Source organism: Bombus vancouverensis, chromosome 12, assembly GCF_051014615.1.
Source record: "Bombus vancouverensis nearcticus chromosome 12, iyBomVanc1_principal, whole genome shotgun sequence".
Lineage (NCBI taxonomy): Eukaryota > Metazoa > Arthropoda > Insecta > Hymenoptera > Apidae > Bombus > Bombus vancouverensis.
The window spans coordinates 3,135,513-3,162,993 of record NC_134922.1 but is presented as its reverse complement, the minus strand read 5'-3'; the positions used below and the strand labels follow the sequence as shown (position 1 = coordinate 3,162,993).

The following is a 27,481-nucleotide window of genomic DNA, read 5'->3' as shown; positions in this document are numbered from 1 at the left end:
TTGATAAGCGAACGTCAACACGACACGACGTTGCTTCTCGTAATTAATAAGGCGAACATTTTCTTGGTTATTTGACCTTCGACTACTACTTTTTTCTTTATTTTTATCGATTCTTTCATGCAGCACCTCTTACCACTACTATGACGCGAAGCGTGGGAAACGACAATGCGTTTGGCGCCATTTCTAGTTCCCCATTTTTGCATGGCATTTAGACAACACTAATTGTACCAATTATAATATTTAAATTACTTATTAAGTACAAGTAACTATTATTGCTTATAAATTTATTTTCAGACTTTTTGATTTTTTTAATGAATTATATGTATAATTTTATTGAATAATATGCAATTAGTTAATTCGATTTGCATATGTAAAGATGTTGGTTTGACTTCTGAGGCAAAATTAGTTGATTGCAGCCTAGCAAGCTAAATGCTAGTTACAAACCGAGCTTCAGCATATGTTGTAATTGCTTATTAATTTTAATCTTGTAACTGTGTCGACAGTTATTATAACCGACACTGCAAAGGAATCAATCATCAGGAGCTTCACTGAGCAGATATAAAGCTATAAGACGTATTAAATTGAAAAATGATCATCTATATATTTCACATAGGTTAGTGTATTTTATAATTTCTTGTATATCTAAGTCAATATCTAAGTCAAACGTACTCGAAAAAATTTCACTTATTCTTGTATCTTTTAAATAAGATTTCAAAAATAGAATTTCTATTTTATTACTATTATCTTTATTAGAATTTAGAGAATAGTATATTTGAATTACTTTCTTATTCTTAAATATGACATATAAAATTGGTAAATTTATGTTAATTGTTAATAAGTACTATTTTATTTATACTCAAATATCGAATGAATTCCTGAAACAATTTTTCAAACTTGCTCAAATCCTACAATACAGAAAGGTGTTTCCTTGTACATAGAGAAAGCTTCACGGTGTTCCATTACTGCTCTCCAGATTCTAAATCACTTCAAACAAAAACAATATATATGAAGCTTAGAAGATTTTCAGGAACGTGCAAAGCGTAAAAATTGTGACGAGTATATAATAAATGGACATAAATCTTGCCAACAGAAAACGTATATGCACAAACACGTTGTATCTTACTAAAACATTTACTACACGTCCATTAAATCCAATATATTACACAATACTCATACATAGAGCAAATATTTATGTATTCAATTAAGGTTTGCATCACAGCCATTTAATTGTTACACAAAATTTCGGTATTTTTAAAATGTGGCGAGATATAAAAAATTTCGATGCAATTATTCTAACCAGTCAAGTGCAGTTACTTAAACGAGCAAAAACACTTGTAGACGATGTACTAAGATGCATGTAATTCAATTAACCATCAAGGATGCACTACGGCCCAATTGATATCGAATTTATCAGCTATTGAGTTTGAGAAGCCCGTCTTGTAATTTCCATCGTAATTGGAATTTTAATACTACATCAGATTCATCAAATTTGATTGGGGGAATTGATTATCGAATTCGACAGGTCCGTTTCATTATATCAGAGATATCTCGTCCGTCTCTTGATTTAACACGATTTCCAAGAGTTACGGCTAATGAAATTTGTCAATCGTCATATTGTAATTTCATAAAGGAAACAAAATTATATTTTCATATATTTTATCAATACTTCTTTCGATTTGTATTTAGAATTATTCCTTTTTATAATTTATTAGCTTCTGTTTTATGTACGTTCCGTACGTTTCTGCACTTTTACGATACCCATAAATGCATAAACATCTGGAGTCTAGTCACGATATGTCAGAGAAAATGGGTTCTCCGATCTTCAGTTTAAATAGAACAAGCAGCATTTTTCTCGGCACGAAACGCTTCACCTTCTTTAGTTCTTATGTTGTCAATGATAGAAAAATGTTTTCTGGTCAAATTAGTTTCACGAGGTAGGTACTAGCCTACTTTAGCAAATTCAGAATTCAGAAGCGCTTCGATCGGGACATCAACGAAGTAGTTCCGAGGCAAGACTGAAGTGCATTCGCCTAACGCAGTCGTAGCGGGACGTACATAGTTACGTGAAAATCCACGATTGCAGAAATGAACTTCTCGGTAGGGTGTAACTTCTTGGCCTCCACTAGAAAAGAGTGGAGCACGACTCGAGTAGGCGGAGTACTCGCGTGTCTGTGAGCTTTAACGGCTCTATGATATTATGAGCGAAGTCAGCGCTAGGTGCACTCTCTTTCCCTCTTTACTATCTCACTATGCCTCCCTCGCTTCGCTTCACCCTTCTGTTAGCCTCCATCGCGTCCCTATTTCCGTTTCTCACCCCAGTTTTGTGCGTTCACCTAAGAGAGATGAGTAGGAAAGATGGACCGAGGGATTGGAGAGAGGAAAAAGAAGGTCTGCTACTCAACCTGCCTCGTACAGTGTCCCCTATAACGACGAAAACAAGTTTTCCTTCTTTCTTTCCTTTCTTCTTCCTTGTTTTCATAAAAGAATAATCCGCTAGGCTTAGCCCGTGTAAGAAATTTTCCAACAGAATGTGCGGTAAATGATATTCAGTTTTATACAAAACCCTACCGTTTTATCATCGCTTTACAGATGTAATTCATTAAGAAATTTTATTATTTTCGGCATTCATTGTTTACGCTTCTTAAATTTTTATTTAGGCTCGTGTTGCGCCGGATGAAAACTGGTTATCGATTTTTCATTCCTAATATCCGGTCGTATTGGATACTTGTATTTTAAAATACTTAATTGTTGTCAACCTCCTATTTTTAAAGGTGCGACGAATCGAAGATGATTTTCAATTAGTTCATTTCATCTGTATACTATGCACACAGCGAATGTGCAATTGCTGCTGCTAACTAACAGCTATCAATGACAGGACGAGATGAGTCAGAAGCACCACAGGCAGCTAGAATCCTCGTTTGATTAGGTTCGTTAATGTGCCTGCCACTGTCAATTGAGACGGACTGATATTCCCTGGTAACCCCCGCTAAGGGCACCTTATCGGGCTGATATGTTATTGGCGCGGATCAGCGTGTATTCACTTTATATATCGCCTACATATTTGATTAAAAAACTATTGTCATTCAAATGTTAACCTATGTATTGTAATTGGTATCTTTAGAAACTGCAAAAATTTGATATTAGAGAAGCTGTTTTAAAATACACGATGAAAATTTATTTTATTTATTTTATTCGTGAATAATAAGAAATACTTCGCAAAAATCTCAGTATAATCTTCTGCCATGTGTAACATTAATTAAAGTTTATAGATGCGGTTAATATAAGGTCAAGATCATTGGTGCATCGTTGCTATGTAATGTGAGTAATTTTCTTGATTTAAAGGGATCCATTTTTAAAAGGATTATCAGTAAATGGAGATCAAAGGTAAGTTCCAGAAAGTTTTATCCTTAGAATTTCGTTTAAATGAAAGTTAAATTAAACCCAATTGCATTACTGGGAAGCATAGTCTTTCATTGATCAAGATTTCGGACGCGATTATCAGCAATTTTCTCATACGATTATTCTTATGATTTTTTCTTCTTTCACAGTTGCTTCTATAGTAATTTTAATTATAAATCTCAATCATTGTTATAATTTCTTTTAATTTTAGTAGAATTGTAATACGCTGCGTGAATCTTGCACCTTTTTTATTTTTTCATTTTTTCTTTTTATTTTTAGGATTCCTCCTTTTTATATGCAATTGATACATCTTATTACTCTTGGGAGGATACTCTTAAGCAAAAACTCATTTAACTCTTATGAAAAGCATGTATATTGAAAAAGCTTTTAAGGAAATCAAATTCAAAGTCAGCCGTGTTATAAAATGATACTTTGATCTATATAATAACGTATTAACAATATTACCTTATAAACAAATTAAAATATTACATTTTTATCCAACTGGGCATCAGTCGAAAATTTTATTAGAAAATCAGAAAAATGCAAAGATTCATGAGTTAGGCACATACGCGAAATATCAAGCGTATTAATACTACTGATATTTATTCAAAGAGAAGCATGTTTCCTGCAAACGGTTTGGCATCCGCAGAGAAGCGAGCAAATATTCCTTATACATATAGGGTGGCACTTGGGGTAAATTCAGGTCATACAAGCAATCGAGAGTGTATTAACTAGCTCTCAACGAGAATTGAGTTACGCCATGAGTTCGTGGTCCCTGATCAAAAGCCAGTGATGTATTGTAAACGGAAGGTGCAAAATTTCACCCTATTTGCCGTAAATTCACGCAATTCGGCTCCTCTGTGACCAGTCATTTCTAAAATTTTCTCGATTTTCCAATGTCTCCGGCTTTCTGCTCGAAGATAAACCAACTATATCTGTATAAATTTTACAAAATTTCAATAATTAACGTGTAGTATTTATTACTTCACCTTCATATTTCCTTTTTTATGTGGACAACCTTCTCACCGTTGAAAATCTATTCCTCCGAAATTCAATCGTATCGTATTTACGCTAAATGCAAGAAACGATCGAGTCATTATTTCAATTGACGTTCATTTTGCATGTCCGATATTAGTTTATCGCTTAACAATCTTCGATGTTCTACCGCAAGGTTTAATACCGGAAGGGCGCTCAATGAATTGTGTTTGATTCGAGAAAATTCGCCAGGTATTCGTCAAGGTACGAAACCGTGAGAGATTGTAAACTTGGGGTGCGAAATAACCCATCTCTACGTGCCCAGCTCAATTTCACTTTGACGTGCCTTACATTGGTTCCAAGTTACTCAGCGACTTTACGAATCGCTATTTTTCTTTTCCTTTTTCTCTTTATGTACCACACATGCACAAACATGTTAGAAATTGCACAGGTTGCTAACATAAATGGGAACACACCATACAAATTAAAAGTATTCTTACGCATGTTTTTGTATATCCACTAACAATAAGTTTGTAATATCTGCTAAAAGATAGATCAAATTTACATGAAAGCAAGAATTAGAAGTAAAAATTTCATACTCTCTAGATTTTAAAAGTAGATAATTAGATACACGAGTGGTATGTTTGCCCTGGCACATGTGTCGAAAACATGTTTAAGATTGTTTTAGTCGTGGAATTCCTACAGCTCTTCTTCTCTTTCATGCTCCTTACCTGAGTTCGTAAATACGTTCACTCGTTTACATCAAGTTCTAATCTAGCGCCGTTCGCAACTTCTGTATATCGATTTTGGCACAATGAAATTAAGAAATGCGCGGTTGAAAATCGCTTGAGAAAATTATTTGGCAAACTAAATTAATTCTTTAAGACACGAAAACGTAAAATTAGGAATAAAATAAGTTTCATTAATCATATTTTTTGGTATTAAAATTAAATGAAGATATTTATCAAAACAGCGAAATAGAATTACTGTGAAAACAAATTTATACTAAGAAACTAAAAACACTGAAACGTCGAACGTGAAAAGAATGTAACTTTGTATTTTTAAATGTTATTATGTAGAATTATTCACTGCTTTAATATGGAATTAGATTCGCTATGGGTTACATAAAATTTTACAGTAGTATGGGAACTTAAACATAAAATATTTCATTCTAAAGATATGTATATACAAGAATATTGCTTGCTATGTATAAAAGTAATAAAACGAAATAAAGTTTTACTATATAAATGATAAAGTCCTAAAAAGTATGTTGCCATTAGTAGAACAGAATAAACCAGCTGAAAAATACACGCGTTTCAAAGCATGATGTTAAACAATGATACGTGATTATCAACGGGATATGAATTTTCAAAAAGTACTGCGAAGTAACAAAGTAAGTAATAAAATAAATGAAAGAAGTACAGAAGTAAAGTTATTACTCAATAATTACGTAGCTATTATTCGAAGATCTTTATTCGGGAGTATTTTACAATCTGGCGATATCAATTTCTCAGCAAATGTATGTATAACCGAAACGCGATCGAACTGTTGTTTACCCATGCCTAGCTTTATCTCTTATCTTTTGGTCTTTTTCATCTCATCGAGACGGTTACGTAGCTTCATCGACTTCTTCTCGAGATAACAATGAACAGATTTTTCAGCTCGTGGCGGTTTAATCAAGCTTCAATTAAAAAACGACTGAATCACGCGTCCCTTGTTTGCATTAATAAAATAGAGTTCGATGCTTTTCAGTTACGATGGATTTCATTTTGGGGAAAAACAAAATTATGCATTGGCCGTTACATCTTCGATACTGCACGATCAATGGTGTGTATGCATCAGCTTGTAAAGCACAATTAAACCGATAGGGGATGCATATGTACATTATCAAGAACCGATGATTAAACGATCGTTTTCATGAACAATTATACATATCGAAACGGGTGTATAACGTAGATATGTTGTATTTAACATGCTCCAGAAATTAGGAAATATTAATCAGCTCATTAAGACTCGCTTTATTCGTTAGATAATCTTTTATTTCTGTTTCATATACGGGTAATGATAACAATGATAAAGGATAGAAACGTTTACAATGAGACAACGAACATTCATAATGGCTTCAAAATATCGGTATCTTGAACAAAGGCGAGTCGAATCAATTAGCTTTCGCACATTCTTTTTCCCCTCGATGATGTCTTTCAATCTACCTATGGTATCTTTTTTTCCATCTCCGTTACTACCCTCGATTCAATCCCATGTGCCTTGTGATGGACTTGGTGGCATGATTTAATTAGGTCACTTATTCGAGAAAAGTGAAGTATGTCTGTGAAACCGATGATATGTATTTCCAGGGCAAGCATTTTCAGAGTAACGCAGAATCTTCGAGATCGAGAAAATAATCAATTTACTTAAAATTATCATCCGACAATTATTTTTATGGAATATTACAAATTACAAGTTTGAATAAATTGATATGGTCGTTGTTGACGTAGTCTTTGCGCCATGGAATCAGAATACATAGATTTCATAAATTTTATAGAAGAAATCCAATCAGAAGCGAAGAAAGGTCTGAAGTATCTTAACGACTTTATATTCCAACATAATCTTCTCATCATCTGTTCAACCGCTCTCTGCTCTTCGCGTTTGGACGAACTTTGGGAAACGCTCTAATTACGTCCTTCAGCGAAGAGAATGGAGACTTAAAATTAGTTGCGAAACCAGCGATCCGGTTTCCTTCTGAAGAGACTGCGCAACGAAATTCTCAGGACATTTTATCTTCATTTAATATCCTCAGATGTTGTGAATTATGGTTTTAACATCCCGTAGTACTTAAAGTAAGAAAAGCAACAAAAATAAAAAAAGAAAAGTGGAGAGAGGGGAGAAAAAAGAAATCTTAAAAACTATTTAAAAAACGGTAAAACGAAATTCGGAATGTTCCAGAGATTTTTTTTTTTTTTATACATCAGCAAGAAATAGACCGTACCGTTAAACAGTTAATGCTTTCGAAGGTAATTCAGAAAAGGTAGTATAAAGAGTTCTCCGTGGAAAATGCAAAAGAATCTTGCCCGCAGCACTTTAAATGAACTTCTTGGATAGTTTGAAACTGCTGCCCCAATTCCAAGGGTGAATCCGAATAATCAGCCTCGCGAGTTTATACGCGAAACGTTCCATCAAACGTTCAAATCTTAAAGCTAGCAAAGGTTTTAAGCGGTTTCTGCCTTCGATTTGCGATTCGCTCAATGTATTCGTTAATATCGTTTAACGTTTCTCATCATAGAAGATCGAAAGAGCCATTAGTAGTCGGTTCGACTTCTGTAGCCTGCACGTGCAACCGCTAAGAGTCTAAGTCAAGTTTTGGTCAGAGTTTTCGATCGACGAGTTTGGAAGACAACCAGCGTGCACAAGCTACTAATCGGCCAGAAGTTAAATCAAGCGAAAATATAGTACAGCTAGTTAGTTACAGTTCGTTGAATAGTTCAACTTTTATTGGTGCTAGGAACGGCGGCGGGCTTTAAGATCGCGAATTCGGAGGAATTGCAGAAAGAGCAAAACGTTACACAAATTAGAAGGAAGGAGCGCTTAATGTCCCGTGAATTTTAACTATGTACGACTCTTCTGGCGACTCGAAGATTTTCGCCGAATTTTTAGCACAATTTATCTGCTGGTACATGTCACACGAGCGGCTGTTATTATTAATAGCCGTAGTATATTAGCATTAATACATTCTGTAAGCTTCCTGGGTGCGGTATTTTATCAAGTATTCATTATTCAATGATACGTGCTTCGAAGAAGGACCTGTCCTGGAGGTAGAAAATCCATTGCCTTTTGCTCAGCGAACTTGCCTTTTACATACTTCTTCATAAGTAATAACTTTGACGTATTTCTAATAAAAGAAAATCGCAGTTTCAGGAATAGGATAGCCGTGTTTTAGTAACAGCAAATGCATTAACGTGCAGTCTTCTTGACCTATTGTACAAACTTTCCAAGACAAAAGCAAAACGGAAGACAAAGCGGTATGCCGATGTGACGTCGTAGATCAGGTCCTCTGACAAATCTGTTGATCGCATTCGCGTACCAACGGGACAGCGATCGGAATAGCCCGGATTCGAAGGAGCGATAATTGAAATTGTCAAGATTCCCCGCTCGACAAATTTAGCGCGGACGTGCCGTTGAATCCTCTGCAAGATTTTCGTGTAATGTCAACAACGGAATCTGTGTCGCGACCGAGAGAAAGGAAGAAGGCGAGATGAAAATCCGAAGGTGAAATTTACGATTCGTCCTTAGAAGTCAAAGGTCTTTCGACGATTTCCACTCTGTACCGTTTGGTCAAATTACGATTACATTAAATAGAATCTTATGGATACCGTTAACTTTTCGCTCATCCTATGGCGAATTCGGTACATTCGATCAAAATCGGTCAAGCATTTTAATTAGGTTACCGGCTCGGAGACCGATTGACAGTGAAACGAATATAAAACAGTAGAAAACAGTCGTGATGCGATTTGAATCCAAGAGACGACTCAGTTTTATGTTTATGGATATTGCAAGGGCGGGAATCGTGCTGCACTTCCGAAAGAGGGAAAATTGGGGCAAATTGGGGAATTATTCTTCGAGAGAATTGGACATGGAAATCATTAAACTCGGCATTTGCGTGTGCGTCGCCGCATTTATATCGCTTAATTCGTGGCACGTGCATTTTGAATTTTCCCTCCTTTTCTTATCTTCGCTATGGAATTTACATGCGGAATTGTCTGGAAATATTAGTGATATGTGGACCAATGAAATGGTACTTTATGGGACGTTGTAAGAAGAATGTATGGTATCCTTCGCCAAGAGACGAAACTTTATATGATAATACAATGTTTGATATAACATGTATTGTGTTTTCCTCGCTTGAAATTTTTCCATGAAGGAATGATTTATTTAATGTATCCATCTTGGCATGCTTCTCTTATATATATATACAGGGTGGTTAGTAACTGGTGGTACAAGCGGGAAAGGGGTGATTCTACGCGCAAAAAGAAGTCGAAAATATAGAATAAAATTTTTTTTTTTTAATTTTTCCTTTGGGACAACGATCTACAGTGAGATCCGTTATAACGAGATGTGATAAAGTACACGTGTACCGAGCGAAAATTCAAAGTCGATTTTCTCGAAAACAAAGCCTCAAACGAAAAATTTTTATTCTATATTTTCGACTTCTTTTTTCGCGTAGAATCACCCCCTTTCCGCTTGTACCACCAGTTACCAACCACCCTATATATATATATACATATATATTATGTTCTGTATATATGTTAAGTTGTAACATACGAAGAATTTCTTTTCTTCCATTGAAATACATATGTATTCTGTACGAAGTAAATATTTTTTGATACGAGGTGGATACAAAATTTAAAGCATTCAAATGGATATTTAATATAAGATTTCAATCTTATAAATAGTTATAACAATCTGAGTTTTTGATACATAGCAAAATCACGAAATTTGTACAAATGAGCTGGGTTGAAATCGATGCGAATCGAAATAAGTTGAATTTGGAGAGATTGATTAGTTTGTCGAAGGAAATTTCAGTTGGCGAGATTAATTGCTTAACTTCAAAACTAGAAAAATGTTCGGACTAAGTCGCTGGAGAATAGGTAGATTTCTCGCTTAGCGTTTAGTGAATCGGGGAATCAAGAATCATTTTAACGAAACTCTTTCCAGTTTTTGTTTTACGATCTTTTATTCGATTACCTCTTCTATTCCGATTGTCTTAGAATACTGATGCTCTTAGAAAATGTATTTTCGCTGTGTGCCAACCATGCGACGAGATTGCCAGCATTCGTCTCTTTTCAAAGGAACGAGTCTCTTCAGTTTTCTCACGAATAGCGAATACAGTGCTTTGTAATATCTGCCGTAAGTAACGGATCCTTTCTAAGAGAAAGCAATATTGACTCTCAATATTGCCTTATAAACTGAATGAGACGTGGAAATATTATTAGGAGAGATATTGTACGGCGAGGATAGTATTATCTGTTAAACGTATAATGAATGTTTGACGTCATGTGTATATATTTGTTATAAGCTACTTTTATTTCAGATCTAAATATTATTCGATCATTTGAACGATACAATTTTTACGCGAATCATCTTGTACTTCATTATTGCCATATTTGATTACTTCCCTTCCTTCGTATCAAGTAGAAACCTCAAAATCTGAGCGCAAAAGGAAATTTTATGCTGGACTGGTGAGTTGTGAACCAGTTTCATTATAACAAATAAGAGGCTGATTCTGTATGTCAAGCTTCCACATCCGTGCGTAGAAATGGACATATAATAAACGGCCTATGCGTGCCACGTAAACCATCGGACACAGTAGCCATTATTAATTATCCGCCAGTGTACTCCATCAGTGGCTAATCAATCGGGAGTTGGTGACTAATGGGTGTGAATCTAATGGCCTACACGAAACAGATCGAGCATTCCTGTGGACAAGTATTCGATGAGTGACGACTCCACTTACCGTTAGAATTCATCCATTCGTTCCTTGCTCTATGTTCATCATATTAACGACGATATCTCTTTTTGCTTTAATACCCACAATGGTCGAAAAACTGAAATCATTTCACGTTTGATTTTTTCCTTTAATTATACACGATTCGGAATATTTAATTATTCGCGAAAAATACGTATCTGTAAATGACAAAGAATGGTTCAATTTGAAATACATATAATCATTTATCATTATTAATCGGAATAAACATTTTAGAAGGGAAAGGGATGTTCATTTTGTTTAACGGAATGGTATTTTATTAGATTAGTATGTTTTATAAAAATTATAAATCAGCCTATACTATTCCGAAAAATGGTAGATTATGAAAGAAAATTGACAAATAATAGAATCTAAAATACATGAAGGCGTCAGTGTGCAGATATATATATACTATTACTAAAATATCATAATGTATGGAAAAGTATATTGCTAGCCCTATCGATTAGTTCTTTGCATCTTTACTTGTCTTGGCCAAGAAAAACTGGAAATAGCAAAATGAAGAATCCCACCAAAAGTTTGCAATTTGCCAAATCGCCTCGTATTTTCCGCAAAGTTGCGCTAACTCTGAGCGAAAGTCTAGAAAATTTCCACGAAAACTTTGCCGTGAAAGATATTAGCACCGTAGAATTGACAGTGCATGGTCTATGCGAAGAGAGCAAGTTACTAAACTGTTAAACAAAGTTACGAGTAGTAGGCACCTGCATTTTTAAAATGCATTTTACGTAACATTCCGGCGTTTTTTCATTTTTCCTTTAATATTACAAAAAAAATCTGAAATGCAATAAAGTACCGAACTTTTGTTTCGTGTGAAGTTTAACAAAGTAATAATTTGATAATAACTTAAGGAGAGAAAACAAATTTCACTGCGATACATTTTACGTGTAAATTAATTTCGTACCTTTTTGAACCAAATTAAAAAGTGAATGAATCTAAAAGTAAAAATTAATTTAGTAAAAATATCGAGGTATACGTATATCCTACTTATAGGATCAATAATGTAGACTAATGATTAAGTGAAAGGTCGAATAGTAGATTATATGAAATCAGTGGTTCGACTTGATTGAAAATTTTCAAGGGATGTTTTAAAATAAAATTTTTCAATTACAGGAATGGAACGATGTGAACATGAGATGGAATACGTCGGATTACGGGGGAGTGAGAGACCTCAGGATTCCACCACATAGACTTTGGAAGCCTGACGTTCTCATGTATAACAGGTAATTTAACGCTGCCTTCATCTGTTTAATATTCATGGAACAATCTACTTTATATCGTGCATGCTCATAACTAACAATAGTTTGGACAATTTCTTTCGCGGACCTTACGTAAGTTTTTCTTATTTCTATGTTAAAATATACAAACATGATATACGCATATTCATGAAACGATTATAATAAAATATTGCTGTATTCATTGATTTTTCAATAAACCAATAAATTGGTTTCACGAATGAGCGAAGTGAATAAAATAAAAGAAATATTATTTCCGGTCACTTCAATTCAACGGAATAAGAATTCTGTTCTGTTATTCAATTTTCATCATGTCTGAGATTGACATAAAAAATGTTCTACTTGAATACTTTTCTATACAATAACTAATGAAATAGAATCTTTGGCAGATCCTTCTTAAATAATGATCGTTATTATTTACAAGAGCTTTGCTTTTAAACAAAAACAAAAACGCATAATATATATTGTTAAGATTTGTTAAAAAATAAACCAGTTAGTTACGAAGCCATTAGACGAGATATGTTGAATACTCGTGTAGAATTCCAGAAAAGTAGGTTTTCCAAAAAAAATGTCGCTCCCCTCGCGAAATATTATTGCCAGCCTCTGTGTTCGCAATGTCTAGCCGTCTACCAAAAATTTTAGTAAACTCGATAAAAATGATTCAACAATTCCTGTATGTCAATTCTCTTTCACTTGACCCAGAAACGACTACATACTTGTATTACGAATACGTTCATAAATTCTCTCCTCCACGTAAAGTCAATGATATTTTGCATACACAAGTTCACGTGCTGATGCTTACGCCAAATTTCTTACCATATTTAGAGGGCTGCACTGCATGCCACCGGTATGCTACTAGTATATGTAAACTGGAAATATTGATTATGTAAGCATGTTTTCGTAATTGATCTTATGTAGCATCAATATAGAATTACGATAGGATTCTGTAATGTGTCAATAGATTAACTAATCGATCGGTTTGCCCGGTTGTTAATCCAACGTCCAATATACATGGCAAAATTGAAAAAGCTTCGTTGCAAATAAATCGTCTTCTTAAGGTCGGTTACAGGATTAACTTTTTTAAGTATAGCACGATAACGAAGTGATATGGTCCCTGGGTTGAAACATTAATTTTGACGTTGAAATATTATTTGATGTCTCATTTGATAAACGATCGTGACAGATATTGGATTGTTCGGAAAGTTCATAGCGTTCTTGTTCATTGAGATATTCTGTTGTGTATTTAATGATATTGAAAGAGGATTGTTTGTTATAATCTTCTGTCAGATGCTGAGTTCAAATAGATATTAGTCTTATTGCTAGATATTAAATACATACGGTCGTTGAGAAAAACAACCTGGAATTATTCTATAAAGGTTTCAATGAAATTTTTCAATTTAACAACATTAGTGAACACAAATTAATGATCAGCAGCAACCTATGTTATGATTACCTTCAGGACATGCCATTACTAACTGACCATAGTAACATGGTAATAATTGTTAATCGCCTTCATTACTACGAATGCAGCTTTAATTGCATCGATGTGGACATTCCACTATTTTCTGTGCATTATTTAACGCGCTACCACATGTTTACGAGCTCCCAACACATAATTACGTTTCTACGCCAGAACCGATATTAAACGGGTATCTACATAATATCGCGCCAGGTCAGTTTCATTTTTAGAAAGCGTTGTCGATGTCGTCGATCTATTAATTGTTCTACAAAACCTATAAAATTCAGTATACGGCATCGCTTTAATTGATCACGCGCAAGGAACATATTCTACCTAATTGCAGGAAATTTTTACTTTACTCCGTTGAAGAATCCCTCGACAAAACGTTACATACTGCCTGTAATCTTGGGGAAAACAAGAACCTGGCAAAGTCCTATTCATTTTTTAATATCCCTCAAAGATGCCCTTTAGGATAATTTTGAATTTTTGAACTCTTCACCCAATTATCGCCAACAATTTTTATGATACCAGAAAAAGGTTACAAATGTTTTTAAAGTTATTTACGCAGTAGTCGTAAATTTTCCATTAATTTGCAACGAAAACTATAACAACAGAATAGAAACTAATGAATAATTACAAATTTTCAAGCGATAATGAAATTTATCGAAAGCAGAGGAACATTTATCGTTAATGTTATGTTTTTTCATGAATTTGAACCAGCTTTTACACCGGAACCACGCTAATTAATATATTACGTATTTACAATAGTTGTAACGTGCATTTCAACGTGACAAAGTTTATTTTGAAAATCGTACAAATTTCTCACTTGCCGGTGTCGTTTACCGCGCAAAACTATTAATTTCAGAGCGATATTTAACAATACATTTCGAGCGGAATGGGTGGTGGTAGACGCCATACATTTAAAGTGAATGGTTGCTGGCCAACTTCCGCTGGTACAATTGGCCTCAAACGCAGAGACCAATATTAATCTTGGTGCGCGTGTAATTCCAATGCCAATCGTGAGGTCACTCTTGAAGATGATGCACGGTTGAATCGCGTTGAGGATCGATCAATTAGTCGCTTAGTCGCTTCGTCACGTCGCGTTTCTCGTGTGTTCCACTTTTCACCCAACCAACAACTAAACTAGATGTTCTCGTTTATTACGTTGTACTTCTGTGCGCGACGCTGAATCCAGAATAAGATATATTAGAAGAAACTGGTTGAGCGAGGGAAATGGGATGAAATGTTCTCTCTTATAGTTTTGTTTGCGATGAATAGCAGAGTTGTTTGTACCGACTTACTGTGAACAATGCTCGTCATTAGATCGCGAAATTGATAAAGGCTCGATCGATACGTAATCAAGAAATTGTTAAACAATCATTCTGACAAAACTAGACAAACAAGAGGGAAAAGAAAATATCTTACTTCTCCTAAATTGTTGAATTATCTAATTATCATTTTCATAATCGTAACGTTATAAAGCAATTTTTAGTAATTAAAGTTGACTGAACCGAAAATATTGCGCTAGTTCAATGTTTACCCTCGATGGTTCAAACGCACTTTCGAAATAAAAATCACAAATTTCGTAAAGTAAACGGTGACACGACAGTTTACTCCCTCTTTTACGCGACTTTTTTACCTCGAATCTGTCGGAAAAACGCGTCAGGCAGAGAGAAAAAAAGGTTTATCGAGACAGTCAATCCGCTAAGAACGATCTAGATTCTGAACTATCAGAAGTTCGTGGTGGCTGGTATGTGGGGCAAAAGTGGGACGTTGGGCCAAGTGGGTCAGTCGCATTAAAAACAAAGCCACCGCCACCATTTAAAGGGAATCAGGAAAAGTATCTCCCCCCGCACGGAAATATATTGTCGGAAAACGCTTGCGGCCCCTATTATTTTTAAGTAGGTAATGTATCGGCTTCGGGTCGGCATTGTATTTGTCGAATCAAAAAGTTTAGTTTAAGGCGCATTAAAAGCAACGGATCTAGCCAGCTTCGCTTCCAGGTGTTACGACCGTTCGCGGAGAGACGCGGTCGCGAGGAAAACGCGTCAGCGAGAGGCGTAAATTCTTGCTACGATTCTGCTAATCGACGCCGCGAAATAGTCGTTCCCCTGTTTCGATTAAGATAACAGCGGTAGTTCAATGAATTTAACACTATATTAACAGGTTAACATAAAATGGTATATTTGACAATATTTAACAATAATATGATGAACACGCCACAAATTGTTTAACAATGAATACAGTAAATATGTTACAGAAAGTCGACCCGACTTTACGATATCTCTCAATGAATTCGTTAGACTATGCGACCTTAATTTCGATCATTTCTTTGTCTTCTTTGGGAGACGACCCCCACTACGCTTGGGTCACGCCACCGTTCGCGCCTATGATCACGTGTACCACCTTCTTTATGTGTATGACATAACGGACGTTATGACGAAATCGACGTTTCCAGAGCTCGCTGCTTGGTGACAACTATGCGCTCGTCGATACCTTGTATATCTTCCGTCGGGCAGATAAGACGATCCGTCTGCGACACTGTAGGATCGCGAGCGACGGTTAGAAATACGGCCTATAGTAAGCCTCGTGGCATAACACCAGGAGAATCGTAACCGCACGTCGAAACTACTTTTCTACGCAGTCGCCAGACTTTCTCATGCCTTTTCGTTGTATTGCTTCCTTATCCCGCGTGCTACGCTTTCTTTTGAAACTATTTTGACATCTTGGCAGCTAGCAGCTATTCACTATCATTACTAGCTTCTATGCTATCAGTTTTATCACAGTTCATTCGTTCTGTATCCGTGGCATTTTCTGAACAATAATTTGATGTATCGGATGGATACATCATCGGATAGGACGAACGATCAAGTTTTTAACATACAGGCAAACCTTATTATATTCATGGTCAAACCTCTAATCGTACTGTCTATTAACTTTTGATTGATAGTATATTAACACATATCCTTAACCTAATTTTTAAATTCGGGTGTTCTCGGATTTTTAATAATCTTTTATTTCACTTTATTAACCGCTACAATATTTTAGCAAGCATTTTTTCATACCAGTAACAGAGCATCACTGTTTATCTTTGTAATTAATTAAAGCAGATTTAAATCTGCATGATCGTCAATTATGTCATTGCGTCATTAAAGATATCAGGGAAGGCTACCCCTACTGTGTACCAAGTACAATAGCATAAAGTAATTTTCTCTGGAACTGGAAAATAAACGATATTTTTTGCAACACAATTTGCAATAAATCCTCGTTCCGTTGAACAGATTCAGCTGACGGTACACTTACGTGAGCATGTAACTTATCGTTTGCGGTTTTATAAATTATCATCCACTTCACCGCGATCTAGCAACATCTCTCCTTCATATTACGGTACCAGCGAACATTTTGCATGTTACGATTTAATAAATTAAGTAAAAGAAATGCAAGGAAAGTTCAGTGCCTCTAGTCAATATGCGTTCGACGCACCACAAACATAATTTCATTGTATTTAAAAGAAAGCAGTAAAACAGCTTGCTCACGTAGCAAGTCTATAACTCTACTTCACACATCGATATTTTCATTTAGACGACGCGGCGACCAATTTATAAGCAAAACGAAAATAAAATTGTCACTGTTCAGTCGGGGTAACGTGACCAAATTTTCCAGCGTATTTTAGTTGGAATCGACGGTTACCGCACACTACTGATCGGAACATACGTGCCGCACGTGCAGACGTACGTTATCGTTCGTGGTTCTAGAATCTGCTGCCATTGGTAATTTCGCTGAATAAATCGTCAGCCAACTGGCATATCGTTCAATATATACAAGGTGTTCAAGAAAAGAGATTTAATTTTTGGTCGCGATACAATATCTTCGGTAGCCGTGTGGAAATGAAAATTTTTACGATATTTCGGTTATATGAATTACATCATACGACATAATGTAGGTTAATATAAACAGACTATTTGCATATTTGTATAGCGTCCCATCTAATTTCCATTCGAATAAACATTTTCGATCGATGACTTTTAATTCACGAGTGCACAGCCTAGCAAATAAACGAGTGTTTACCGTCGCTATATTTCCCGCATATGTATATTTGAAACGGTTTCGAAATTATGCATTCCGTAACGTAATTTTCATAAATACTCTTTCCGTTAATTACCAACTTCGATCTTCACACGAGCCTTTTTTTCATTCCATTTATCTCTGTTGTAATTTCTTCTGTTTTAGCCCAATAATAGTATAGCAATTTTGTTCTTATTTGTATGTTCATCGCCATTCGCGATAATCGTGAAAATTTATTAGGACGTCTTTCTAATTTAACTACGTTTAACTGTTTGCTATTTTAGACTCAATTATTCTTCGTCGTTCGCACTCGCGCATCGGAAGTCGTGCAATCCGTGCACACAGATTTGCGTTCCTTTAGTCACCAGGGATTAAGGACAAAGCAAATAGTTCCTGCATTTCTGCCACGAACTAACACGTCTCGGCAAATCATATTTGAGAAACATGCTTCGGAATTGCATTCATTTTCAAAGATCCTCTATCGTTATTCATTTGGAAATTAACTCAATTGGGTTGCAAATTAACTGGAAATTAATTCGCGGATATCTATTTATAACATATTTCTTATTAAAATATATCACGTATAGCGAACCTTGTGAAATAACAGCCAACTTGGTTAATCAATTATTCGTTGATCCCGTTAATTGGCACCCCGCATAGCGAGTGCTAGACGACTTTTGCTCTACTTTCATTCTACCATCCAATGCAAATCCAATGTTTGACAATGCTGTCTTTTGTGTTCAGAGAGCAGTGCGAGATTCATTAATTAGGCCACGGGCAACTTTGGTAAACACGAGTAGAGAAAGAGAAATTAATGAGTCACGGGATTTATTGACTTCAGGGGTTTCATTCCGTCGGATAATCTTCGCACAATGATAAATTTTCATTTGTATAAATCAGTAAAATATTCTTACTGTTTTCTGTCTTATCGAACATTGATTTATCAACGTAATCGTGATTTTTATAACAGTAGAATCTCACTATTTATCTAAACTTGGAGTGTTAAGCGCGGAAATAGAATCGCGATATAAAATAGGGAGGTAATAACATACATCCAGCGAAAAGTTTCTTTTAATCTTCGGACGAATGGATTAAAAGCTTTAATTCATTGAAGAAAATTAAAAACTTTGTGACTAGGTAATTATGAAGTTATTACAAGGGATATAATTTGATTTATTTCTTGCATCCTTTAAAAAACAGTCATACTATTCTTATATTGTAATAAATACTCTGAACGCTTATTGGTTTAGATGCAATTCAGGGCGAAGCTTTCGTGATAAATTTTTTTAATGTCCAAGTTAATTGAGTCAGATTAATTCCGCATGGTATTTTGCAATCAGTTTCTTATACTTGAACTTTTGGGCCATTTTTTGGAGCATAAAATATCGAAATTAAATAAATTTCTTAGCAAATTCAATGGTGTTATGCGATGAAGTAGGATATAAAATTCCATTGAGGATTATTCCGGCGATATTCCTGCGATGTATATGTAGAGTACATAGGGTGCAAAAACGCAATCACAAGCATTTTCCGGATGAGAATGTTCTCTGATGAGACTATTACCGGTCGTTTTCCGGTCGGAACAAATGATCCTAAACACATTAAACCTGTTTCAGCTGTTCCGGTAGGACAATTCAATCGCTGTTAATCGAATTTTTGCACAACCTCTATAATCATTATTCCACACTCAGCAATCAATTAACCAATTATAAATCAAATTCTATTCGATAAAAAAGATATTTATAGATGAACTGTCGATTTGTATTCATTGTAGATTTAGTTTTTAAATACAAATTTTCTCAGAATGTTACGATTAAAAATGATTTGATAACACATTTTAATTTAAAAAAAAATAGCACTACGCGAAGCGTAAAAACGGAAAAAGAACAAAGTAGCTTTTTTTGAAATGTTGAACCTCTTAATTCGTTATCAGCGTAGGATGTTACGCGTCGAAGAAAATTCGCTGTTTTTAGTCTTATATATGCAAAAAACACAGTTTTATCTTAAAGTTTTTTCAAAGTTACGAAATATAACATAAAACTGAGAGCACAGAATATTTTTCGAAAGCTGATATACATCCATTGAACTAGTTGTCGATATCCAATATACGCATCCTCTCGAAAGTCGAACCTGATAGATCGAACACGATCTATATTAGGTCTAAAACTGATGCAAACTTTGCGATCTAAGGAGTAACCGTGAACAAGTGAACATCTATGGGTAGAATTTCATTTGGGATGACCGACTTCCGACGTCGGTCGGACCGGTGTCACCGACTGGATATTAGGCCACCGTCACAAACAGTGTTCGGTCCAGGATGACACTCGTGTGCAGGTGCATATAAAGGAGATATCCGATTAATATGGCATAAATATCGTTTGAAGGAACGCGAGAATGTCGCGATGGTACGAAAAGGTCGAGAGTTAGCAGCATACGCCCGCTTAATGTATGACAAAATGAGTTTACATTCGCGACGAGGATAGAGACCGTGGGGTAGAATCGTTTGGTGGTATAGGAAGACAGAGTGAGAGATCAGACGGGAAACGAGAAGAGGAAGGAAAGTACTGCTGCTGAAGGTTCGACTGCATAGGAAACTTGGAACGAAGCCAAAGGCAATATGCATTAGCCATCGCGTATTTTGAAATTCAAGCCAAAGCAGATTAAATCCTACCCCTGGACCCCTCTTCGGTCCATGTTGGGCCTCGTCCTCCGATTCTTCCTTTAACCGTACTGTCCTACTGTCCTGTTTGCGGATACGTAATGAACATCAACCCTCTGGTAACTCGATGTCTGAACTTTTATAGCGTTTCGATTGCCGCGCTAATCGATATGCGGTCACCAAAATTTCTGCTACAGATGGCCCGAAATTTCGTTCTGCTTTGGCTACTAATCGTCAACTGCCACGGTGGGTCCTCGTGTTCCGTGGTAAACCAAAACTTTCATCTTCCTATCTAAAATTTCCAGTCCTTTATTTACTCCATACTTACTACTGTCGCATGTGCTTTTTTCGTTTCCTTTCTTTCTATTTTTTCTATAGCGGAGCGTTTTTTATAATGCAACATTACGTGTCCGTAGAATATACAAATTGTTATAAGTGAAAAATTCTTTTATTGAAGATTACATTGCACACCACATAATTACATTACATGCAAATATTATATATATATATATATATATATATATATGCCAATTTTATTGCACGCATCGAAATATAAGCGAGCATCGCACATTGTAGTTCGCCACAATTATAGCAATGTCTTACGCGGAAACCTTATCATAGACTTGTCATAAATTCCTCTGTTCCATTGGGTATCCTCGAAACTAGAGATTCCCTCAGGCTCCCATAAATTTCCTGTCATCAAACGTCTGACAAGGCGTGCCGAACTGTAAATAGCACTTAGCCACACGGGGTTACGGCAATGTTTAGGAGCACTTCAATTACCGTTTTCAGTGGAATGCAGCCAACCAGATCCAAAGGAAAGAGGCCAGGTTTCGACCGCAGCGGGCACGGCTTATTGAGGCCTAAATCAGTTTGGCTAGGCATGGCCGCATGACTTTCCAGTAATTAGATATTGAGAGATCGTTTCCAGGACGTTGGACAATATATCGGTAGTTGGTGGCGGAAAGTGCGATTCGGTAGTGTATAATTCCGAATGCTAGCAACCTCTATCCATCGGTTTGCCACCCTCATCCCTTTCCATTCGACGAAGATTAAGTTGTTTTCAAGCTCCTGAGCGTGAACAGTGCCAGAGATATCACAGATACAATCGAGCAGGTGGAATTCATTGCTCGCATTGTGAATGTGTATAGCACATTCACAATGTATTATATATACATATATATACACATATATATGTATATGTATATACAGGGTGGTTGGTAACCGGTGGTACAGGCGGAAAGGGGGTGATTTTACGCGAAAAAAGAAGTCGAGAATATACAATAAAAATTTTTCGTTTGAGGCTTTGTTTTCGAAAAAATCGACTTTGAATTTTCGCTCGGTACGCGTGCGGTACGTTATAGCGGATCTCACTGTAAATCGTTGTCTCGATGGAAAAATTAAAAAAAAAAAAAATTAAAAAAAATTTTTGTATTTTATACTTTCTGCTTCTTTTTCCGCGTAGAATCACTCCCTTTCCGCTTGTACCACCAGTTACCAACCACCCTGTATATATGTAATATATATATATATATGTATATATTGTTGATATTGCTGTATATTGTTGTGTATTACTCATAAATTATCGTATACAGCTTGTGGTGACACTTGCAGGACCGCTGCCACGTCCTTCTTCCTTTAGGCATTACTATTACGTTTACCTCCTCGAAACGTCGTGTATTTAATCAAAGTGATTCCCACGTGACTCAATACATTTTCACAGTGGCAGGCTCTTCCCAGGATGTTCATTCAAGAAGTCGTTCATCGATGTGCATAAGACACGCGTTAGCGTTTCCATTGGTCTTCTACTTCCTTGGAAAATCGTCGTTTCGAACCTTGGCCTTTCGTGTAAAACAGACGATCGATTTGTCTACTTAAATTAAATAACCCATCTACCGAGCTCCATAGTATTTGCTTCGAATGAACGTGAACGCTTAATCGATCCCCACCCCTCTTTAATTTATGCATTCACGATTACACCTAAATTGCTTTCAGATTACATACATCTGTAAACCTGAAAATTTTTGATGGAATTTAATTCAAGTATGATCGATTTAAAAAGAAAAAATGTGTTTAGGAAAAGGGCTAAATAATTTAAAAAAAGTCGCGTTCGTTTACTTAAATGTTTAATGTGACGAAGTCAACCGAAGTCACGGGTCTGGACCTCTTGGTGTTTTCTCGGCGACTGACTAAAACCAACCGATCATCGACGGTTCGATGTCGGGGAATGTTTAGATTATTGGCGCTCGGACCGCCGCAAACACCGATGCCTTACACGGGTCCTCGAGAGAGGCTTCCGCGTTTTATTGCCTACGTAATATTAGCTAGGGGTATTTAAACAGATATTGCAAACGTATTGTTTTTAACAGCTAGATGATAGTCGTCGACGATAGGTCGGAAAATGTGGTTACACTTTTAGAAATCACATGTGACCACTTTTAGAATTCAACGATGTACAGTATTTCACCACAAAAGCCGTACACCACCAAGTGACGATGTATGTACCAAATATTTTAAATTGCCATTCAATTTGGTATTTTGGTACTTCGTACGTCGAACAAATCTCAAGAATATCGGTTTCAAAAGGACGCGTTCACTTTATCATCTACTATCAGCTTTCATGATAACACTTTCGCTCTAAGCTCCACTCTTTTCAGCTTATTTTAGCCGAGGAAGTTGCAACAGCTTGTTCATGAACTTTGTACCCTTCAAACTGTGATACATCTCTTTTGGAACGATTCTCGGATCTGGTAACTCGTGTAAATGCAACGAAACACGCTGTAAATTTATCGAGACGACTTTTATTTTGTACTTTCAGTTTCTTCAAAATGAAGCTCTTCGTGAACGACACAATTCTATTATCTTCGCTATAGAAAGGCACACATCGACGGAATCCTCGTAATGAAATATCAGGAAAATCGAAAGGCTTTCGTCACCAAAGCACGTAGCAGGTAGAAACACGAGAGGAAGTAGTTTGGCTAAAGGTACAAAGTGATTTTTCATTCGGTACGACTGGGAAATCTCGGCTGATACGGCGAATCCGAGAACATTTTCGAGAATTATCTGGTAGTAGTGGCTTTGCCAAATGTCGTGCAATAATGGAGTTATATCTGCAGATTCAGTTGCACCAGAGAATTTCAGATCGACAATGGTGTCTTGGTGTAAACAGTTATTTAATTCACAATGATGTTCTACAACGACGAAGATCTTTGGGAGAAATGGAAAATCCAGCGTAGCGATTTTCAAACGTCACAAATATTCCATAGTTTCGAAACTCGGTCGACTGTTTAACGTATTGCATTTGACATTTTGTTTCTCAAACGTGACCTTGAGGAATTTTCCACTTTAGCATGTGACAAAGGATTCCTTTTTTATATCGTTCGTCTGCTATGTTTTATTACAATCGTTTACATGTCTACTTTTATCCTGAGCGAATTTCGAAAAATAGATTTTCCTATTCCTAAAAATGTTGAAAATGATGCTCCATTAAAATTTTAAGAAGAACTCCAAATTTCAACTTTTTCCTTTTTTTCATTTTATCTACGTACCGTGTTTGCAACTCTCTTTTGTGTTATCAATTTCGATTAAGGTAATATAGTAATTTAAAAAATCCTGTTTCTGAATTACCTCGCCAGCATTTATTCATTGCACGATATCGTTTTAACTGGTATTTAATTTGAGGAAAGAAGCACAAGTGGTTCTGTTTCATCCTTATTTTGTACGAGAGAAGTTCATTCACACAAAATGAATGGAACGAAATGCGATTCACTGGTGGGTTCCGCGTAACTGCACTCGTTTCCACTTAATCTTGTTCCGTTTACGAGCACAGCTGTCTTTTTTGGCGATCGCAAAACTCGCGAATAATGCCGCGACACAAAGAACCCAATTGCAACTCCCCGTCCAGCGTCGGTCCTTTTTCTATCCGTACCTATAACCCGGACCACGATCTCTCTTGCCTTCCGATTTTCCAGCTTCCTGTGTGTACCTCAAATACACGAGACCGTTCGAGTGCCGTTGGAAAGGGTTTGAAGGCCAATGAACCGAAACTATTTACCTGGTCGGACTTGGCTTGTACAAATACAGACGGCCCTGGGATGCAGCCATGCATTTTGCGTGTATATGCATTGAGCGATACCTGTCGATTATCGAAACGATGCTGGCACAAACAGTCGTGACGAACTTTATGAAATGAATCTTCCCCTCTCTTTTTTTCCTCTACCTTTTCTTTCAAGAGCCAGAGCACCGGAATGTATCGAGTCGAACTTTATCGGAGCGTAGTCGTGGTTGCATGAAATCGCGGTAAATTGTTAATGTTCTCTAATGTATACCAATATCATTTGCGGCATTTTATCGAGGACGTTCGGTTAAAAATGAAAACGAAGACGAAGGTTCTATCGATCGACGCCACTGACCTAATAATCGAAACATTAACTATCGGAAGAGAACGGTTTCTACCATTTCTTGCGCCATACCTTTAATCGGGCCATACAGGCAGGAATTGCGATTCTTTCGAACCAACTACCCGGAAAATCGACAGATTGAATAACTGAAAAATTAATACAAAGCATGCCACCCGAGTTACGTTGTTCAGCTCCTACTGATTAAGCTTGTCGGTACAGATTCTAAAATGTTTTTAATTTTTCTTTTCTTTCAGATTCATTTCTCTGTCCGTTTAATGGATTCTGCTTAATGTATATAGATACTGACAAGATCAAAATGATTAACAATTAGCCGTATCTAATGTTACATCGAACCCATCCTGTCCTAAATAAATACAAATTGATCCCGAAAGCTGATCTATCCCGCACTAGTGAATTCATCACTCGACCAGGCTGGCCGTTCGAGAGGTCGAGCTATTAAAATTCAAAATCGCCTCTACCGAGCGGATTGCTACTTACACCTAGTTTGAGCCGCTCTGTTTGCAGGAACGAATGTTACATCTAACAGGAACTACGTTTAAACGCAAATCGATACTAATTCATAGCGCGGTCGACGCGCGTAAATATCATTGCGTCAGGCTGCATACACATTTTGGGGCATCCTCAGTTTGGGGCTCAGAGGGCTCTCGATGGGAATTTAATTTTCGTTGTCAAAGGGGATGGCCGCTTATGCGAATTTAGCATGCGGCGGAAAGAAACGTGCAAGCACACAGGGAGTGCAGTGTGATGTGAAACGGCAGAATGATGGGGATTGAGAGGATGGTAGTCGTGTTAGTGGGTGTGGCAAGGCAGTAGGGTGAGTACGAGGTGGTACAGAGGGTGGATTCAAAAAGAATGAAATAACGGATTGGGTTGCGGCCAACTGGCCGGCTTCCAACCAATCCTTAGTCGCCTGGATGCGGGAGTATATTATGTATACCATTCACCCGCCTTATATCCGTGCCTCGTGGAATCGTCCCGATGCATCCCATTGAAAATCATATTTCCCTGTTTGCTGTGCATCCTTAGACATAGGGCTTCGAGTCGAGTATAGAAACAATAATTGAGAACGAACGGTCCACCGCGTTGCTTCTTCAGCGAAGAGCTTCCCGATGTTCATTAACGATACTCGAGCGACTTTCGCAGGGTCACCTGGTGCGGAGGCGCGAATTTTCCGTGCGAATTCCTCGCAATTACGAGAATAAATAGCGGCAGGCATGCTGGCGTACTTTTTTGAGTGTTACGTGACTGTTGGGAAACTGCCCATTTTCGGAATCACGGGAGAATGGGTTAAGCGATGAGAACGGGGCGATTAAGTTTAGAGTTGTTATTCATCGATGGAGTTTACTGTCGCGTGAAAAATGAAAAGTCCTGACGAACTTGGTCATGTGTACTACTTTAGAATTAGGAAGTCGAAATTCATTCGTTTAAACAGATGCCTTCTATTTGTGATGAGTCTTTTTGATGCCAACTACAACAGACATCGGTAAAGTAAAAGAAGTAAAAAGAAGGCCAATAGTAGCGGAGTAACTGCATCAAGAAAAAATAATTTACGAGAAGCATCTTTACTTCTAAAGATTGGAATTCCTTTTACTCTATAGATCTGATCTCATTTAAGCGCAAACACGTTTTCAGAAATATTTCAATCATCTTTATGGACGTTTCGATCAATCAAATGTCGATATACTTTCGGCATTGTGGATACAACTATGTTGAAAACCATTTGAAGGAAATGAGAGGTCTGGGCGTAAAATGCAGAAAGATAGCGAATGAGCAATCTATCTTTTCTCTGACTTTCCAATAATTCCCGATTTGCTACCATTGTGGTTAAATGAAGCAAGTTGGAAGAGCGAAGGAGATCAAACCTACAAGTTAGATGATTCTCAGTTTAATGCTTACCGTTCTCCCTAATCATTGTTTTGGTTTGAAGTTTTAAATTATAAAGTGGCGAGGAGAATTTGCCAAAATTCAACTCATACGATACCCTGACAAAAACTTTAGTTGGATCTGCGTACTATGTACACTGACGTATGGACTTGTTTTTTTTTTTTAAAAGATCAATAAAAAATAGTATTTCTATTCCTCTCCCTTTATCTAATAAATTGTAGCTTCATGCGAAGAAACTAAATCTCCACGTGTTCTATAATTTCTCCAATAATAATTACAACAGGGTATTAATTATCTTTTTTAAGTTAGTTTTCCAGGAAACGTGGATGTTATTATAAGTATTTTGAACGATGCGAATAAGGAAATAGAAAGAATCGAGGAGATTAAGATAAGAAAAAGCTTTAGTGGAAGCTTCAAAAAGCCGTTTGTCGATAGATCAACGTCATAGCTTGCTTCATGGTCCTATCTATCCAGCGTGTCGCTTGAAGCTGAAACATCGAGCACAAATGTAACTGTTTCCAGAAAATGGCAGAGTATCGATTTAAAATAGTAACGAATTCATATAGAATTTTAGACGAGGTTGGCACAATATTACTACAATTGGGATACAACGGAACACAGGGAATTTTCTGTAATTAACTCATTCCGTAGTGACTGCGAATCTAACGATAATAATTTACTGCTTAATAACTTGACACTGTATCAAAATATGTAGGTCAAAAAAAGTTAAAAATAGTATATAATATAGATAGCCTAGCAGAATTTATTGCGTTCAGAAATTTGAAATTTCACGTTATTTGTCGAAGTTTGAAGTATCTTTTTTGCTCGTAGAGTAGAACGATAATATATTTC

The 27,481-nt window shown here is 36.5% G+C and overlaps 1 protein-coding gene across 1 annotated transcript in view; it reads left to right on the top strand.

Moving 5' to 3' along the window:
* The window catches only part of nAChRa7 (nicotinic acetylcholine receptor alpha7 subunit), a 176,469-nt gene that overhangs the window by 124,941 nt on the left and 24,047 nt on the right, over window positions 1–27,481 (top strand). The window contains exon 4 of the mRNA XM_033348481.2: window positions 12,020–12,129. Within this exon, the coding sequence (XP_033204372.1) occupies window positions 12,020–12,129 (110 nt within the window). The remainder of the gene's footprint in view (window positions 1–12,019; window positions 12,130–27,481) is intronic.